The following is an 18,814-nucleotide window of genomic DNA, read 5'->3' as shown; positions in this document are numbered from 1 at the left end:
TTTCTGCAATAATCGCAAATGAGAATAGTAAGTTCTACCTTAGTTCACATTGTGATTGAATGAGTGAATAGAAGAAAGAAAGAAAGAACATTATAAAGGCATTTATCGTTTTCAACAAATGCTTACGCCCTATAAATGTATGCGTTACTCTCCCTTAAATCAGTCTGCAATTTCATTATCAACAAATATGGCTTTCAACTTTGACAAGTTACTCAACCTTATGGATGTCAAGCAGTTTGTGTGTATGATAAACTTGAAGCACATAAACTTGGTCATATGGTAGCATGACTACCCCATGTTTGATTCTGAACTGAAGGAAAATTTATTGTATTAAATCTCTAAATGCTCATTACAATTCTCCTCATAATCTGCATATTAAATAAGTTATCAATACCCCTATTTATAATTGTACAGAACTTATTTCAACTAGAAACATGAAAACTTATTACTATATATTTCTGACTACAAATTCTATTTAGACATAAATTAAATAAACTAGCACATATCAAATCCTAAACAATATTTAGGTTTCCTACTACAACTTTGAATTAGTTTTCCAACATGAACTTCTTTTCTGTATATGTATGAAAATTTACAAAGGGCATGGTTTCTTCTGTCTCCTCACTTCTTGAACTCAAAGAAGAGTGCCTGATCTCATCTTGCTAGCCATGCGAAAGAGTGCTTGAAAATTTAGAAAGTTCTACCTAAAGATTGATCATTAATGAAGTCATTTATAGATTACTATGTGGAAGAAAATTTTATGACATTAATATTGTTGAAAGTTTTATTCTTCGTGTCAAGTTGGAATAATTATTATATTTTTTCATTCGATCTATTTGTATATATAAATTGAAAAGACGAATAATCTAAACGGAAGTGTAAAATTGATCAAACTTACCAAATGTTTTCTCTATTTGGCATGTGTAAATAACAACAGGTCTATGTTCAAAATAATATAGCACCATGAACCTTCAATCCTCGATTCGCCTCTGTCTTCAATTCTTGAAAACTTTTCAGAAGCACACAACTACGGAAACTTAGTTGCTTTCTTTGTTTTCGTAAATGTGTTGCAAGTGCATAGATATAAGAGCAAAGGACAATAATGCTCCCGCGGAGCATAATATAATAACCCACACTGTATCGAATCTCCTCAAGCCCAACTACAGAATCTATAGTGATATGCTTCCACTTCCACTTCGGAATGTCAAGCCTCTAATCAAGCAAACCAATGGGTCTTTGATGCTCATACTTCACATGCTAACAGTTCAAACACCAAGAAACATAAACAAAAATATCCTTCTTCATCTTCCGCCACTAATAATGCTGCCTCAAAACATGATACATCTTTGCGGTCCCCGGATGATTAGAATACTGTGTTCCTCACGATTAGTAATTTAATTGCACGACTTTTGAGCAACTAGCGGATGAATACTTTCAGGATAACAACAAACTTAATTAATATTTTACAACCCTTTCCAGCATTATCATGATCTCCCGTTGACAAGAAGTTGATCATAGTGGGAGGGCAAATAACTAATTACGCACGATCAATTTTATTATGAATAATACAAAACAACTAATTACCATGCATATCTACAACTTATTTTAACATTAGTTGATACAACGTGACACCGTTTGACTTTTAATTACTTTATAAATACAACTCATTCTAGCATTATTAGAAGATCATATGGTATCCCCTTAAACTACAAGACGTGGATAATAAGTGGGAGGGCAAAACACAAACTTGATAGTACATCCACACACACACACACATATATATATACACCAAATTATATTCAATAGTTGCATAATTGGGTGCGACCGACACAAGACAAAACAAGCTAGAAAATTAAAGTTAGCCATGGAAGAAAAGGTTGAGGTAGTTTCCATCCACATTTGGAACATAGATCCGGCCTTGAAGCCTATATACCCCATCATCTCCATTTGTAATCTCCTTAGCATTACTGTGAAGCACCATGTCCCTTTGTACAAGCAAGTGGGGATCATCATACTGGCGCGCCTTAATGCGCTCAACAAGGACGACAATGATACAACACAAGCAAAAACTCTGCTGGACTCCTAAATATCCAACCTCACTAACTGAATGGCCAAAGCTTGAACATCCAATGCTAATGGTCTCTCCCCAACTGTAATATAAGCAAGACTCCCTATTCTCTCAGCCTTCCTACTCAAAGCATCGGCCACCATATTGGCCTTCCCCGGGTGATAAAGAATGATGATATCATAGTCCTTTAGTAGCTCTAACTACCTCTGTTGCCTCAAGTTTAGATTCTTTTCCTTGAATAAGTGTTGGATACTCCTGTGATATGTGAACACCTCACAAGACATGCCGTAAAGATAATTCTTCCAAATCTTAAGTGTGTGAAAATTGATACCAACTCCAAATCATGTACAAGGTAGTTCTTTTCATGGGGCTTCAACTGACGCGAAACATAAGCAATAACTCTACCCTCCTGCATCAACATACATCCAATGCCAATCCGTGAGCATCACAATAGACTGTATAAGAACCCAATCTCGAAGGTAAAAATAGAACTAGAGCTACAGTCAAGGCAGTCTTGTAACAACCTGTAATTTAGCGTTAGGATGAGCTGTAGTAACTTCATATGAGTTTGAAGGGATTAATGTCATTCATGAGGTTAGAGAGGGTTTATGAAAATGCTATTTTGTTTTACAATCTTAATACCGTTTGACGTTATTTTGATAGGGTGTATATATATTTACTTATAAGTAAAACCTTTTAACAAAGAATTGTTAAGTATAATTTTGGATAGTTACTATTATTACTACTTCCAGATATGATTTAAATTGTACACTTCATATGAAAAAGTTTATAAATGGGATTTTCTTTGTTATAAAGACAAAAATTATTTTCTCATAATAAAAATTATCTTTTCCCATTTTGAGAATTAGTAGTACAAAAATTTGTATTATTGAGATTAGATGGGAAACATTAGAATTTGATGAAATATAATTTTTACCAATGTTATAACCTTCACGTCTCTTTGAAATGTTAGTGCATGTATTAACTTTATAAAATGCCCATGATTTATTGGTAATTGAATATTTCAAAAGTTCTACGTTACGGTATTAATAATAGTCCCAAAGAGATGCAGTGAATATATAAGTATAATTAGTATCCATATCATGGTCCTCAATATCACTTCAGAGATTCAAGTTGATTCGTATATCTCTTTCATTGATGTTTACTTATTGTTATATTTTAGTTCTATCTTACATACTCGATACATTATTCGTATTAGCATCCTCTTTATTGTGAACATTGCATTTATGCATGCAGGTGTAGATAATTAATTTGTCGAGCGCTCATAGTAGACAAGATTAGCATTCAACAAAGGATTGGTAATACTGCATTTCATACGGAGTGCAGTCGAGTCTATAAGTCATCATATTAGAGTTTTGCCATAAACTTATGGGTAGGCCAGGGCCATATCCCATTTGATATCGAATACTCTTCGAGGATTTGTAGACACGGGTTCATTATGTACAGTATGTCATAGGCATTGACGGCCCGTGTGTATTTATGTTTTAAGTATGATGGATCTCTGATACAATGTTTGCCTACTTACAATTATGCATTACGAGTTGTAGCCATGTTGGCCCATGATGATTACAGAAAGACTGATTTTAGCCAACTCAACCTATGTATGTTTGAGTTTTATTTGGACGATCATGAGTTACAGAGTGGTTCTCTCAGGCCAGTACGACACCGGGTGCCAGCCATGCCTCCCCACGTTGGGGCGTGACAAAGTGGTATCAGAGCAGGTCGTGTCCTAGAGAGTCTACAAAATCGTGTCTAGTAGAGTCTCACTTATGAGTGTGTTGTGTGCCACACTTATAATTGGGAAGTTACATGGCATTTAGAAAATGTTAGCTTTCTTTCGTACTCTGGATCGTGCTGTAGAGCTGTGACTTTAGAGAATCATTCTGCTTCATGTGATTACCATTGGAGAGATAAGTAAATTCAAAGTCCCTGTCAGAATGGTACACTCTAGATGTAAAAGTAATGTGTTAGAGCACCAAGCTGCGATCCAACAGTCGTGGACGAATGTTCCTAATGGGGGACGAATGTAACATCTCGTACTTTAGCGTTAGGATGAATCGTAGTAACTTCAGATGAGTTTGAAGGGATTAAGGTCATTCACGAGGTTATAGAGGGTTTATAACAATGCTATTTTCATGACCCCAATTTTCCTCCTTAGGATATCGTGGTGGAACCTAGTCTCCAAGACTAGGTAAGCCTAATAAACATGCGGAAGTGAATGAAACAATAATCTAAAATCTCAAAAACTCAGCAACATATATATATAAAGAGAAATCTCTACAGCTCAAAGTATATACGATAGCCCAAAACCCGATGTAATACAAGTCACAAGCTCTATGACAATACCAAAACAATTCATATACAGCTATGTCTAGTAAAGAAGGGAAATATAAAAAGGGATAGGATGGGACTCCAAGGCCTGTAGACGCGGGCAGGTATACCTTTAAGTCTTAAAATGCAACTCAGCTCACTAGTGCCGGGACTGATAAGATATACCTGAATCTGCACAAAAAGATGTGTAGAAGCGTAGTATGAGTACACCATAACGGTACCCAGTAAGTGCCAAGCCTAACCTCGGTAGAGTAATGATGAGGTCAAGTCAATGCCCTACCAAAAATAATAGGAAACATGACGAAAGATATAACAATACAATGATAATGACAATGGAAATGAAACAATAAGGAATTTACCAAAAGTTAACTACACAAAATCAAAGCAGATAATACAACACAGAAGAAACACAAGGATCGACATGTTAAGGAAACAAACAACCAAGACAAGTACAACAAATAGAGAAAATCATCAAGGGCCACTACTGAGGTACCGCCTCGTAGTCCCAAATCACAAAAGTAACTCACAATCTCTCCTTATATCACTGCAGGAGGCTTTACATTTAGTTTTGAAAATCATTTTTCTTGAAATAGAATCTCGTGTTTTAGTCCACCTGTCACATCGCATGGATTTTAGTAGTTCCCCTACTAGCCACGCGTATCAAGCCCACCACATCTCACCGCATGTATTTCAACACCCATACCTTATACCACCGCATGCATATCAATATCACAATGCATCACAATTCGCACCTCAAGTACCCAATATCACAACTTGCCAGAGAAACCAAACAATAACAGATATCACAATAAGGAGCCCACAGCTCAACCACAATGTACACAAAGTCTCAACAAATAACAACCGGAAGAATAACTCAATCGAATGATATTTAACAACTTTACACTTTGCCTCAATAGGAATCGCGGCCTTTGCAACTCAATACCAATTTCAACAACACGATAATCCAAGAAATAGCAATTTCGAGTAAAGAATTCAACATTTAAATAATGAATACGAAATAAGAGAAATAAGAATTTCAACTAAACATGTTGAGCAATTAGCAAGCGAGAGATAAGACAAGTAGACATATGAAATTTGACTAAAAATGATGACTATAACATGTTAAGATAACTCAATTAAGACATGAAAGGAATTTACATAGCTAAAAATTGGTAATTTCTATGTTTAGCCCCTGTACACACTCGTCACCTTGCGTATACGGCTCTTACACATCACAATTATCACGGACATCATAAATCCTAAGGGAGTTTCCCCACACAAAGTTAGGCAAGCCACTTACAACAAACCAAGCTAAATCAATCCACTAGAAGGCCTTTTCCCTCGATTTTCCAACTCCGAACGGCTCGAATCTAGCCAAAATAATTTCATAACTAAATATAACTATAGGAAACTAATTCAAACAATGAAAATACGATCTTTGCAAAGAATTGAAAAATCAACCCAAAAAGTAAATCCAGTCCCACGTCTTGGAACCCGACCAAAATTACAAAATCCAAACACCCATTCGATATTGAGTCCAACCATACAAGTATTACCCAAATCCGACCTCAAATTTTCAAAGCTAACAAAATTTAGCCTAAGGAGTTTCTACTATTTTTCTCCAATTTCCAACTCCAAAACACTAATTTAAATGATGAAATCATCAATAGACTCATGTAAATTAATCAAAAACGAATTAGAAGTCCTTACCCCAAAGTTTTCTTTGAAGAACCCTCGAAAATTCACCTCCCACCGAGCTCCCTAAGTCCAAAATGAATTATCAATCAAAACCCTCAAATTTCCCTTTTCTGTCCAGTGACTTCCGCTTCTGCGGTATTTTGTCGCTTCTGCGACACTGCACCTGCGGGAAAACCATTGCAAGTGTGGACTCCACTTAATTCCAAGGTTTTATCTTCTGCGAAGAAAGGCTTGCACATGCGAGCCGGCTTCTGCGGAAAAAGTGACCGCACTTGCGGTCCAGCCCCAAAGCCCCTTCTCAACTTCCGCATCTATGAAGGAAAAGACCACGCCTGCGGAGGCGCACCTGCGCCCATTCTCCACACCAGTTCTAGGCTCTCTTTTACGCTTCTACGCATGACCACCTGCACCAACAATTCTGCACCGCGGACAATCCATTTGCAGGTGCGATGACACCGGAAGCTGCAAATCTTCAGCAATCCAACAAGTCCAATTTTGTTCCGGATAACACCCGGGGCCCTCGGGACCCCGTCAGAATATACCAACTAGTTCCAAAGAACATAACAGACCTACTTGAGGCAAAAAATCACATCGAACAACATAAATTCTACGAATCACAACCCAAATTTAAACCTAGAAAATTATGAACTTCCGAATTTTGAAACCAACACCGCTTCATACCAAAACAACTCCGATTGACATCAAATTTTGCACACAAGTCATAAATGACATCACAAACCTATTCCGACTTCCGAAATTGGGATCCGTCCCTAATATCAATAAATTCCACTTCCAGCCAAACCAATCAAATCTAGCAAATTATTGACCAAATTATTCAAAATAAGCTTTAAAAATTATCCACAAATGAAAGAGGTTCAATTTTGATCATTTTTGAAAAAGTCAACAAAATTCAACCCCGAGCTCACTTTGTCAAAATCTGAGTTCGGACCAAAACCCAATTACCCATTCACTCTGAGCCCGGTTATGTAATTTGTTTCGAAATTCGACCTCAATTCGAGGTCTAAATCTCAATTTTACAAAACCCCCCAATTCTACCCAATTTCTTAATTTCTACCATGTAAATCCTAAATTTGATGTTGAATCTCATGAAATGTAATGGGTAATTGAATGGAGATGGATTGAAGTCACTTACCAATGAATTTGGGAAGAAAAGTCTCTTGAAAAATCGCATCTAGAGAGTTTAGGGTAGAAATATGGTGTGAAATGAGCTAAGTCCCGTTTCCCCCTCTTTTACCCAGCTGCAGGTGTCGCAATTGCGAAGCCATGTTCGCAATTGTGAATACCGCAAATGCGAGACAATGGTTGTAAATGCTATTAGTTTATATGAGTCCACCAAACTATAGAGTACTTGGTTCTCTATGAGTTTCCACTGAGAATACTAATGAAACAGTAAGTAAATGAGACAAGGAATTTTTATGTGGAAAAATTCCAACTCAAGGGGACAAAAAAATTACAACCTACACTTGTAGGCTTTCAAATTCACTAACTTATAAATACACTATTACAAGTCACTTTGTAATGACTCTATTAAAAATACTTCAACTCAACTAACCTGTGATACACTTACCACAAGCCACTTTGTCACTCACTAGTTACAAAGACTTTAACTTATGACTATCTCTAGTCACAACACAAACTCAGAAAGTTTATGGTTTTACAAAGGGGTTCTTAAGCATGTTTCTAGCTTAGCAATTTAGGAATTACAATAAGAACAATCACAAAGTTATAACTCAACTAAGGACAACAAAATACTAGATTTTGGAACTGGTCCGTTGTAGTGTTTAACTTTGTTCTTCAAGCTCTTGAGAATTAAGTTCACTGTTGTAGAAGACTTGAATGATTGAAGTGAATTCTCAAGCGTTCAAGTAATGTTTTGTTATATTGCTCTTGTTAATGCACCTTTGATGACATCACTTGAATGATGTAAGCACTTGGTTGGTCAAAGGGCAAGTAACTGCAAAACTGCTGCACCGTGTGCACTGTTCCTGTGGCAGTCACTTTCTAGCTGTGCATAGTTGACTTTCATACTGCTGTTAGGGAAACACAAAGGATCAGGTCCTTATCTTGTTTCTCTATTTTTTACACTTGCAGCAGTTCACATTAGCTGGAGTCCTGGCTGGAATCTGCTCATTTGTAATGTGTGCCAAGTGTGTCAGGTTCCCTATCTGGTTCTTGATAGTAAGTTTGTTAGATCATCAAAACATAAGGCAAAGACATTGAAAACCCATCAATTTCCCCCTTTTTGATGATGACAAACTTAGATATTGATAATATGTATTTAGAGTAAAACATAACTAGATGAAGTAATAAGAACTTCAGAAGTTCCCCTGACTTTATGCTTCCCCCTTAATTAGATCCCCCTGTTTCTTGTTTCAGATAATATATCTTCCCCCTTTTGGGATCATTAAAAATACACAAGCAGGCAAACAACATAAAGAAGTCCAGCCAATCTAACTCATACCACATATGTGCACACAATATGATAGAGAAGAGAAAAAGGGAATACAAACATTTAAACAACAAAAGAGCATAGTTTTTATATATAAAACATACGCCTTTGCTTTATAAGCAAAGGCAAGATTGGGCTGTTAAAGTTGGGAGCAGTACTATACATCCCATCCACATCAAACAAAAGAAAACAAACACAACTACCAAGTCATTAAAACAACAAAGAGACAATCCAGAAACTGGTCACTGAAAGGGTCGCTTAGGGGGAACTAGGAGTAGAGGACTTGGAAGCTGCAACAAGAGTTTGGATAACTAGGTCTATTCGGGCATTGGCCAACTTTTGCTTATTAAGCAGTTCTACTTTCAGGTTCACTACTTGTGCCCTGATATCAATGTTTTCCTTTGTCAAATGAACCACTTCCTCATTCGACTCTGGGGCCCCTTGGGCTTGCTGACCTTCCAGGATAGCATTTCTAGCCTTCAACCTTCGAATCTCCTCAGTTGCACTGTTTTGCATGTTGATGAGCTGTGAGATTGTTGATGTACTTCCTGTCCCCCTATTCTTCTCAATGTACTCACATTCTTCCAAGGTTGTTTGAGAGAAAGTCTACTTCTTGGTTCCTACCTTGCCTTGCCCCAGTGACACTTTGAAAAACTTAAACACTTGCGTATGTAGAAACCCATATGGAAGACCATGATTGCCATCCTTGAAGGTTTCTACCTTCTGCATATGTTCAATCATGATAGCAGGTAAGTTCACAGGGGTAAAGACATCCAGTTGCTCCATTAGAAATAGGTCAGACTTGGAAGTCATGGACCTCCTCTTAGCACGGGGTAACAAAACTTTGTTCATCAACTCGAAGAGCAACTGATAGACAGAGGGTAAGGCCTTCTTGTAAATCTGGTCCCCCTTTTGGTTCGCATTATCCTTCATAACAACATTTCAAAAGTTTGATCCACACCCATCTTTCACAGTAGACACACCAATAATAGGGACGTTAAGAATTTCTCCAAGCAGACTCACATCAAATACAATATCTACACCATTAACCAAGGCACATATATGGTCAGTATCAACGAGAAAGAGTTAAGCATAGAAGCTTTGAACTTCTTCCTCATACACCTTGGGTGCATCCATTTGGAAGAGATGTCCCCACTATTGAAACTCAACCATTTCAAGGACTTGTCTCATACCAGCCATAGCAGAAATTGTTGGGTCAAAAGTGTGACCCATCAAGACCTTTTGGTTCCTTAATCGTTCTGACACAGGGCTGGATTCACTCCTCATCTTTTTCACAGAACCAGGTTCTTTGACGGGTTCCATCTTCCTCTTCCCAAACTTTATACCACTTGATTTTGATTTTCCTTTAGGCTTGACCAACACATCCTCATCAGAAACTGAGGGCTCACGCATAACTTCCTTCAATTTTGAACTAGGGGTTGTAACATTTTCTACAGAAGCAGACTACTTCTTCTTTTGATTCTCACTAAGGAACTAGGGTCCTCTATTGTTTCCACCTCAACTTCAACCACAGGGACAACCTTATCACACACTATTTCATTGTCTTTCACCAGTCTCCTCTTTTTCTTTTTACTGCTCTTCCTGCTCTTTTGAAGGGCAGAGTCATAAGCTACGTTGGCTTGCAACCTAGTAGTAGGTCATTTAGTAGAAGACTCAGGAGTGATCACTACCCTTAGTTTGACTATGAATGCATCAAAAGAAGCGTTGTCCAGATCCTCATCATCACTGGACCTCATCTCAGGAAGTAGAATGTCCAAGGGCTCAATAGAAAATGGAGGAGGAGATGCATGAGCAGAACTGGCCTAGGAGTGAGTTCCCTAATCTGTTTCTTCCGGAGAGGGGTCAGGTTCTTCACAAGAGGGCCTAGTAGTTTCTACAAGAGCAGAGCCATCAACAACCACAATGGCTCTTTCTCCCCCGAGACCATGTGTCTTGTTCCTCTAAGACATGGCAGCACCAGAAACTATCTCATGTAGGACTCCATCAGCAGATACCACAAACATGGTCGTGACCTTAGGCTTCATGGCCACCGCAGAATCTGACGCATAAATGGCGGAAACCTCTGCGATCTCAGGACTCTAACCTTGTTCACCATTTTTTTGTTGATCAATAGGAAACTCAGAAATTGGAGAGGAAGGACTAACGATTTTAGGGGTTTCTGCGATAGTCGCCTTAGAACTGGAGGGAGACACGAAATCTAGGTTAGGGGTGATTTCAGGGATAAGTACAGGGATGGTTACAGAGGCCTCATCGAAAATGGAGGACTCAATGGGTTTTTCCGGGTTAGTGAAGACTGAGGCAGAAATTTCAGAGTTTGTGGCAACCATTGAAGAGAGGGAGAGAAAATTCTTTGGAGAGGTTCTAATGGAGGACTATGGTCTGTGAAGAAGGGAGATGATTTTTAATAAGAGAGGATAATTATGAAGAGAGAGATAGGAATCGGTTCTGAAATGACAGTTGCGCTTGGAGAGTTGCAACGTTTCAGAGGGAAAGGAAATGATTTGAAGTGAAAAGACGTGACAACAGGGTTCTGAAGAGTTGGATGACATTGTAGTTCATATTTGTACCTTTTCAAGACGTGTATTAAAGAATGCACAGAACTACTAACCTTTGGTACAAGAACCAAGTTCTTGACCTATCATTGAAAATTTCAATCCTCTTTTATCATCCATGCAATGCATCTACAACTTCTATAATCATCATGCGTGTTTATATGCAACGGTATTGAAGTGAGTTAGACTTGGCCAGAAAACACTTTATCTAATTTTACTTGAAGGTGATTTTCATAGCCAATTAATGAGGAATCAGGTTCTCAATTGGGCTTCAATAGCCCTAGCTTCACCCTGTTTCTTTCAAAATGTTCTCTACTTAAAGCTTTGGTGAAGATATCTGCAATTTGGTCTTCTGTACTGCAGAACTTCACACAGATCAGCCCTTTCTCCACATTGTCCCTCAGAAAATGATGTCTCACATCAATATGTTTGGTTCTTTTATGTTGAACTGGATTCTTGGCCATGTTGAGTGCACTGGTGTTATCACATAGAAGAGGCACACAATTTGTAAATACCCCAAAATCCTCTAGTTGTTGTTTAATCCATAGGAGCTGAGCACAACAGGAGGCTGCAGCTACATATTCTGCTTGAGCTGTTGAAAGAGCCACTGAGTTTTGCTTCCTTGTACGCCAGGAGATAAGACATGATCCTAGAAAGTGAGCCATTCCAGAAGTACTTTTCCTGTCCACAAGATAACCTGCATAATCAGCATCAGCATACCCAATAAGATTAAAACTGTCACCGGAGGGGTAATACATGACCATTTCTTGTGTTCCCTTAAGATATCTCAAAATTCTTTTTGCAGCCTTCAGGTGAGATTCCTTGGGATGTGATTGAAACCTTGCACATAGCCACACCATTAATACATTCCTCAACACATTGAGTCCGCTTGTTGTATATCTTGTAAGCTTTTCTTTGAGAAGAATACCCCAGAAAGATTCCTTCATCACTCTTGGCATCAAATTTACCAAGCTGATCTTTTTCATTGTTGAGAACATAGAATTGGCACCCAAATGTTCTTAGGTGAGTCAGCTTGGGTTTCCTTCCATTTAGCAACTCATAGGGGTTTTGTTCAGGAGAGATCTGATCATGCACCTGTACACCAAATAGCAAGCAGTGTTGACAACTTCAACCCAGAGGTTCTCTACAATCCCACTGTCGATCAATATTTTTCTTGCCATTTCTTCAAGAGTTCTATTCTTCCTTTCCACTACTCCATTTTGCTGGGGGGTTCTTGGAGCTGAGAAGTTGTGAGTAATGCTATTTTCATTACAGAACTCATCAAATTTGGCATTGTCAAATTCTGTTCCATGATCTGATCTAATACATGCGACTCTAGACTCTATCTTCACCTGGATTTTCTTAAAAAAAGCCACAAACACCTCAAAGGTTTCATCTTTAGTTCTAAGAAATAGAGTCCATGTGAATCTGGAGTAGTAATCCACTATCACAAAAACATATCTTTTTTCTCCAATGCTTTGCACTCTCATAGGGCCACATAAATCCATATGCAGAAGATCGAGTGGCTTTGAGGTGCTTACATCCTTTTTAGACTTAAAAGAGGACTTCACATGCTTTCCTCTAGCACAAGCATCACACACTTTCTGTACTTTGAACTTTGACATGGGCAGACCATGGACCAGGTCCTTCTGAATTAGTTTGTTCAGAAGAGAGAAGCTTGCGTGCCCCAATTTTCTGTGCCAGAGTTCAGCATCATCAACAGCTTTCAGACAACTCAGATCACCACTTTGTATGGACTCGAAATCAACAACATAGATGTTCTTGTATCTTTTGGCCACAAGTACCACTTCACTAGTTACCAGATTAATAATTGTACATATCTTGGACAATAATTCCACCTTGTTTCCTTTATCACAGATTTGAGAGACACTCAAGCGACTGTACTTAAGACCATTGACATAGTACACATTCTCAATAGAGTAAGTGAGTGATTTCTCGACTTTTCCAACTCTAAGAATGTACCCCTTTTTCCCATTTCCAAAGGATACACTCCCTCCTTGCAGGGCTTTTAGTGAAAGAAAGTTCATGGTGTTCCCAGTCATGTGCTTTGAACATCTACTATCCATGAACCATTGTTGATTGCTTCCTTTCACTGTTCCCTCATAAGGAGATCAAGAGTTAGTTTTAGGAACCCAAGCAAGTTTGGGTCCCTTGTAGTAGGCAAGAGGATGAATAAGAGCTCTCTTAGTCTATACAGGTAATATGCATTTTTTTGTGGGTGGAACCTGGTCCCTTTTTAGTAGTTACATTTTCAACAAGCACTTTGTTTTTCTGAATGGACTTGACCCTGGCTTGGCAATTTTCCTTAAAATGCCCATTGTTCCCATAATGGGTACATTACCAGTTATCTGCTATGGTAACATACTTGTTATGGGGGTTGTAAGGGGTTTTCTCCCTTTGGAGTCCTATTCCTTACCTGTTTCCACCATTATTAACGTACATGGCAGTGATAGCTTCTGAGGACCAGGTCCACTTTAGGGACTTTTCAAGATCATTTTTTACTCTTTCGAGTTAAGTCTGGAAATGCTTGTTTTTCTCAAATTCAACACACAGACTAGTTCTCACAGCCTTCAACTCATTTTCAAGCCTAATGTGTTCCTTACTGGCTACCTCTTTTCCTTTTTAGAATTTCCAGGTTTTGACTCAGTCCCTAGTCCCTCTATTGTTTTCCTTAGGTTTGCAATCACTACCAAGAGATCATCTCTTTCTTCCTCAATCTCAGTCACTCTCTTCATTAAGGCTTCTCTTTCTTTTTTGAAGTTTTCAATGGTTTCCTTATGGTCAACAACTACAACCACTAAGTCATCTCTTTCATGTTCTATGTTAGCAATTTTTTCGGTTAAAACAAAATTTTCTTTCTTCAGCTCACAAATGGTTTCCTTCAGATCAACTACACACATTACCAAATCATCTCTAGTTTGTTCAGCTTCTCCTAGCTCTAAGGTCAAGGCATCCTTATCCTCCACATGACTATGATATGAATCAATAAATACACTAGCTAAAGACATGAGTTTCTTAGGGGAGTAGGATTTCAGATTTCTCTGAACATCCCTGAAATTTACCTCACAGTTGTCATCGTCTTCATCATCATATGATTGGGCCATCAAAGCAAATATTGAATCATATTCATTTTCCTCACTTTCAACTGCCATCATGGAGCTGTCACCTACATCAGTTTCATCTTCAAACTCACTAGAGGAGTCTCCCCATGCTGCAAGAGCCTGTTTCACCACATTGTCAGCAGATCCCTTCCTCTTGAAGTCCTTGTCAGGAACCGAGTTCCTCTTGGCTGCTTTCTTAGGGTTGTACTTGGAGTGCTCTTGCTTCAGGAGAGGACAATCTTTAATGAAGTGCCCAGGCTTTCCACACTTATGGCAGAGATCATAGTTCTTTGGTTTGCTGGAGTTGCCCCTTTTCAGTATTCCTCCATTTCTTCTGACCATCTTTTGAAATCTTTTGGTTAAGTAAGCTATGTCACTATCCTCCTCACTCGAGTCATTACTTTCAGCTTTGAGTAATAGGTTCTTTTCTTTCTTTGGTTCTCTTCTTTCGCTATCTATCTTCCTCTTCATCTCGTAGGTCTTCAGATTTCCAACTAGCTCATCTATGGTCAGCTCCTGCAGGTCCTTTGCTTCAGTAATAGCATTCACCTTGCTTTCCCAAGAACTGGGCAGGATACTAAGAATTTTCCTCAGTAGCTTGTTTCTGGGAATAATTTCACCAAGTGAGTGTAACTCATTTATGATAGAGGTGAATCTTGTGTGTATATCTTGAATAGATTCATCATCCTTCATCCTAAATAGTTCATACTTGGTGGTGAGCATATCAATCTTGGATTGCTTTACTTGAGTGGTTCCCTCATATGCTATTTGCAGAGCTTCTCATATCTCCTTTGCAGTTTCATAAAGCAAAAATTCTATTGTATTCATGAGGTCCTATTCCACATACCAAAATTTTCTTGGAACAAAATTTTTCTCCACAGCTTTCCTGTCTACGTCAGTGTATTCTTTTCTGGTTTTTGGCATTGTCAATGGAAGGTCTCCAACTGCTTTTGTTAGGATGTAAGGACCATCACATATGACATCCCATAACTCAGAATCTTCAGCCATGACAAAATCATGCATTCTTGTCTTCCACCACCCATAGTATTGACCATTGAACCCGGGTGGTCTGTACGTAGATTGACCTTCTACAAAGTTTGATGGAGCAGCCATACGGATCCTTCCTAGGTGTTAGCCTGATAGGAGGAACCCACTCTGATACCAATTGTTAGTTTATATGAGTCCACCAAACTATATTGTACCTGGTCCTCTATGAGTTTCCACTGAGAATACTAATGAAACAGTAGTAAATGAGACACATAATTTTTATGTGGAAAGATCTCATCTCAAGGGGGCAAAAATAACCACGACCTATATTTGTAGGCTTTCAAGTTCACTAACTTTTAAACACACTATTACAAGCCACTTTGTAATGACTCTATTACAAAGATTTCAACTCAACTAACTTGTGATAAACTTACCACAAGCCACTTTGTCACTCACTAGTTACAAAGACTTTAACTTATGACTAACTCTAGTCACAACACAAACTCAGAAAGTTTATGGTTTTACAAAGGGGTTCCTAAGCAACGCTTGTAGCTAGGCAATTTAGGAATTACAATAAGAACAATCACAAAGTTACAACTCAACTAAAGACAACAAAATACTAGTTTTAGGAACTGGTCCATAGTAGCGTTTAACTTTGTTCTTCAAGCTCTTTAGAATTAAGTTCACTATTGCAGAAGACTTGAATGCTTGAAGTAAATTCTCAAGTGTTCAAGTGATGTTTTGTTATATTTCTCTTGTTAATGCACCTTTGATGACATCACTTGAATGATGTAAGCACTTGGTTGGTCAAAGGGCAATTAACTGCAAAACTGCTACATCGTGTGCACTGTTTCTGTGGAAGACACTTTCCAACTGCGCACAGTTGACTTTCGTACTGCTGTCAGGGAAACACAAGGGATCGGGTCCTTGTCTTGTTTTTCTATTTTCTACACTTGCAACAATTCACATTAGCTGGAGTCCTGGCTAGAATCCGTTCATTTGTAATGTGTACCAAGTGTGTTAGATTCCCTATCTGGTTCTTGATAGTAAGCTTGTTAGATCATCAAAACATAAGGCAAAGACATTGAAAACCCATCAAATGCGAACTCTGCCATAGAGCCACAGAATTCACAAATGCGACAAAAAATTTGAAGTTCCCACCTTCGCAAATGCGACCAGCAACTTTGCAATTGCAAAAGAATACTGTTTTGCCAGGCATCATAAATGCAACCACGTGATCGCAAATGCGATCCTTAGCTGTTCATAATTGCGAACCATTTCCTCGCAAATGCGGGGTTACCCAATCCCATGCCCTGCTTACAAATGCGAAATCCAATTCGCAAAAGTGAGGCTTACCTCACAAATGTGAGATCTACAGCAAACACCAGAAATGGTATTGCACCACTAATCTTCACACTAGCAAAACTCATTTGAAACACGTTCAAAACTCACCGAGCCCCTCGGGCTCTAAGTCAAACATGCACACAAGTGTAATAACATCATACAAACTTGCTCGCACAATCAAATCACCAAAATAATATCTAAACCAACCCTAAAAGCGAATGAAATTTCAAAGAACAACTATAGGCTTTCAAATTAGTAAAACTGTAAGTAAATGAGAAACAGGATTTTTACGTGGAAAAATCCCACATAAGGGGACAAAAACCACGACCTACACTTGTAGGCTTTCAAATTCACTAACTTATAATCTCACTATTACAAGCCACTTTGTAATACCTCTACTACAAAGGATTCAACTTAACTAACTTGTGATACTCTTACCACAAGCCACTTTGTGACTCTCTAGTTACAAAGGCTTTAAACTTATGACTAAACCTAGTCACAACATAAACTCAGAAAATTTACGGATTTTGGGTTTCCTAAAACAAAGCTTCTAAGAATGCAAGATATGAGTTACAATGAAGAAAAAATAACAAGATTACAACTCAACTACAGATACACATAGACTCATTGTGAAACTGATCCTTTAGTGGAGTTTTCTTCTTGTTCTTGACACACCAGTGACTTTAATGCCGGATGAACACTTTAATGCTTGAGAGAATATCACTGAATGCCCAAGTGAATGTATTGTGCCTTGCACCAGGTTGTTATACTACAAAAGACATCACAATGGTGATGTCAAATCTTGGTACACGCTTGTTCCCAATGAGAAGTGACTGCTGCACTGTCTGCTGCACTGTCGCGTGTACAGTTGCAGACAGTCACTTTCTGCAGTTGCGTTCCAGCTGTATAGTTGACTTGTACTTCTGTCAGAGAACCATAAGGGACCAGGTCCCTGTTGTATTCCTCTTTGTAACAGTTGCACATAGTCACTATCTACTATTACGTTCTAGCTGTACAGTTGACTTGTACTTCTATCGGAGAACCCTAAGGGACCAGGTCCCTGTTATGTTCTTCCTTGTGGTTGTTCACGCGCTTGCTGGAGATCAGACTGAACATTATTCATTTGAAAAGTACACCAGGTGGGTAAGGTTCTTTATCTGGTTCTTGACAATAAGTTTGTTAGATCATCAAAGCATAAGAAACATAAGGCAAAGACATTGAAAACCCATCAAATACAAACCTACCAAAATCGTCAAAATACCGATCCGAGGTCCTTTTCATAAAATATTGACTGTGGTCAACTCAAGTTGTTCAAAATGACAAAAATCATATTTTCTTTAAATTTCCACATAAAAGCTTTTCAAATTGCGACAGAGACCACAAACGCAAACCAAGAAGTTTGTTAGCCCTTCAGCTTGATTGATCGAACATGGCATGGGCGTGACGAACGATTTACATGATGGACCTCAGCACCTCAGCACTACCCTATGATGACTGTGGCATCATGTTAACAAGGTTGTCCGACATGGGCAAGTGTTGATGGGCATGGACTGTGGCATGACAGCATGTGGCTTAGGTGCCAAGGCATGACAAGACCATGGCAAGGCAAAGACAACAAACAACAAAAGCATAGCAAGGGGTGGAAAAACTAAGGCAAGCTAAGACAAGGCATGGCAAGCCAGACGGGTGCGGACAAGGTAAGCCTAACACTTACAGAATAAATAATAGAATTTAACCAAATAACTGTTCAACATGAACCATATATCTCTATATAAAGCCAATAATCCTAACATGATATACAACATACCAAAACCGGTAGTACAAGTCATAAGCTCTACTGAGTTCACTAGAAAATTTTCTAAGTATGTTCCAGAATAAAAATAAACTATACGAAATAAACTTTAGAAAGTGACTCCGAGGATTGCAAACGCGACTTTAGGCATACCTTGAGTCTCCATAGCAATGCCCGATCAGCTAGCTAATGTTCAACAAACCCCGAAGTACCTGGATCTGCACAAAAATGTGCAGAAAGCATAGCATAAGTACACCACAGCTGTACCCAGTAAGTATCAAGACTAACCTCCGTGGACTAGTGACGAGGGACAGTCAGGACACCCACTAGACTTAATAACATGTACAAGTATGAATGTAAAACTAACATGGAACAATATAAATATAAATCTAATTATGGTAAAAATAA

At 38.5% G+C, this 18,814-nt stretch overlaps 1 protein-coding gene across 1 annotated transcript; it reads right to left on the bottom strand.

Moving 5' to 3' along the window:
• Positions 1 to 13,788: 13,788 nt before the first annotated feature.
• LOC104232712 (uncharacterized) lies at positions 13,789 to 14,976 on the bottom strand. The gene is made up of 2 exons (XM_070146441.1): positions 14,322 to 14,976; positions 13,789 to 14,180 (listed from the first exon to the last, which is right to left on the bottom strand). Exons 1-2 carry the CDS (start codon positions 14,974 to 14,976, stop codon positions 13,789 to 13,791), a joined length of 1,047 nt encoding a protein of 348 aa, XP_070002542.1.
• Between the last annotated feature and the right edge of the window lie 3,838 nt (positions 14,977 to 18,814).

The sequence above is a fragment of the Nicotiana sylvestris genome, chromosome 5 (assembly GCF_000393655.2).
Source record: "Nicotiana sylvestris chromosome 5, ASM39365v2, whole genome shotgun sequence".
NCBI lineage: Eukaryota > Viridiplantae > Streptophyta > Magnoliopsida > Solanales > Solanaceae > Nicotiana > Nicotiana sylvestris.
The sequence above is the reverse complement of the archived record's forward strand: the minus strand, read 5'-3'. Positions and strand labels throughout refer to the sequence as shown.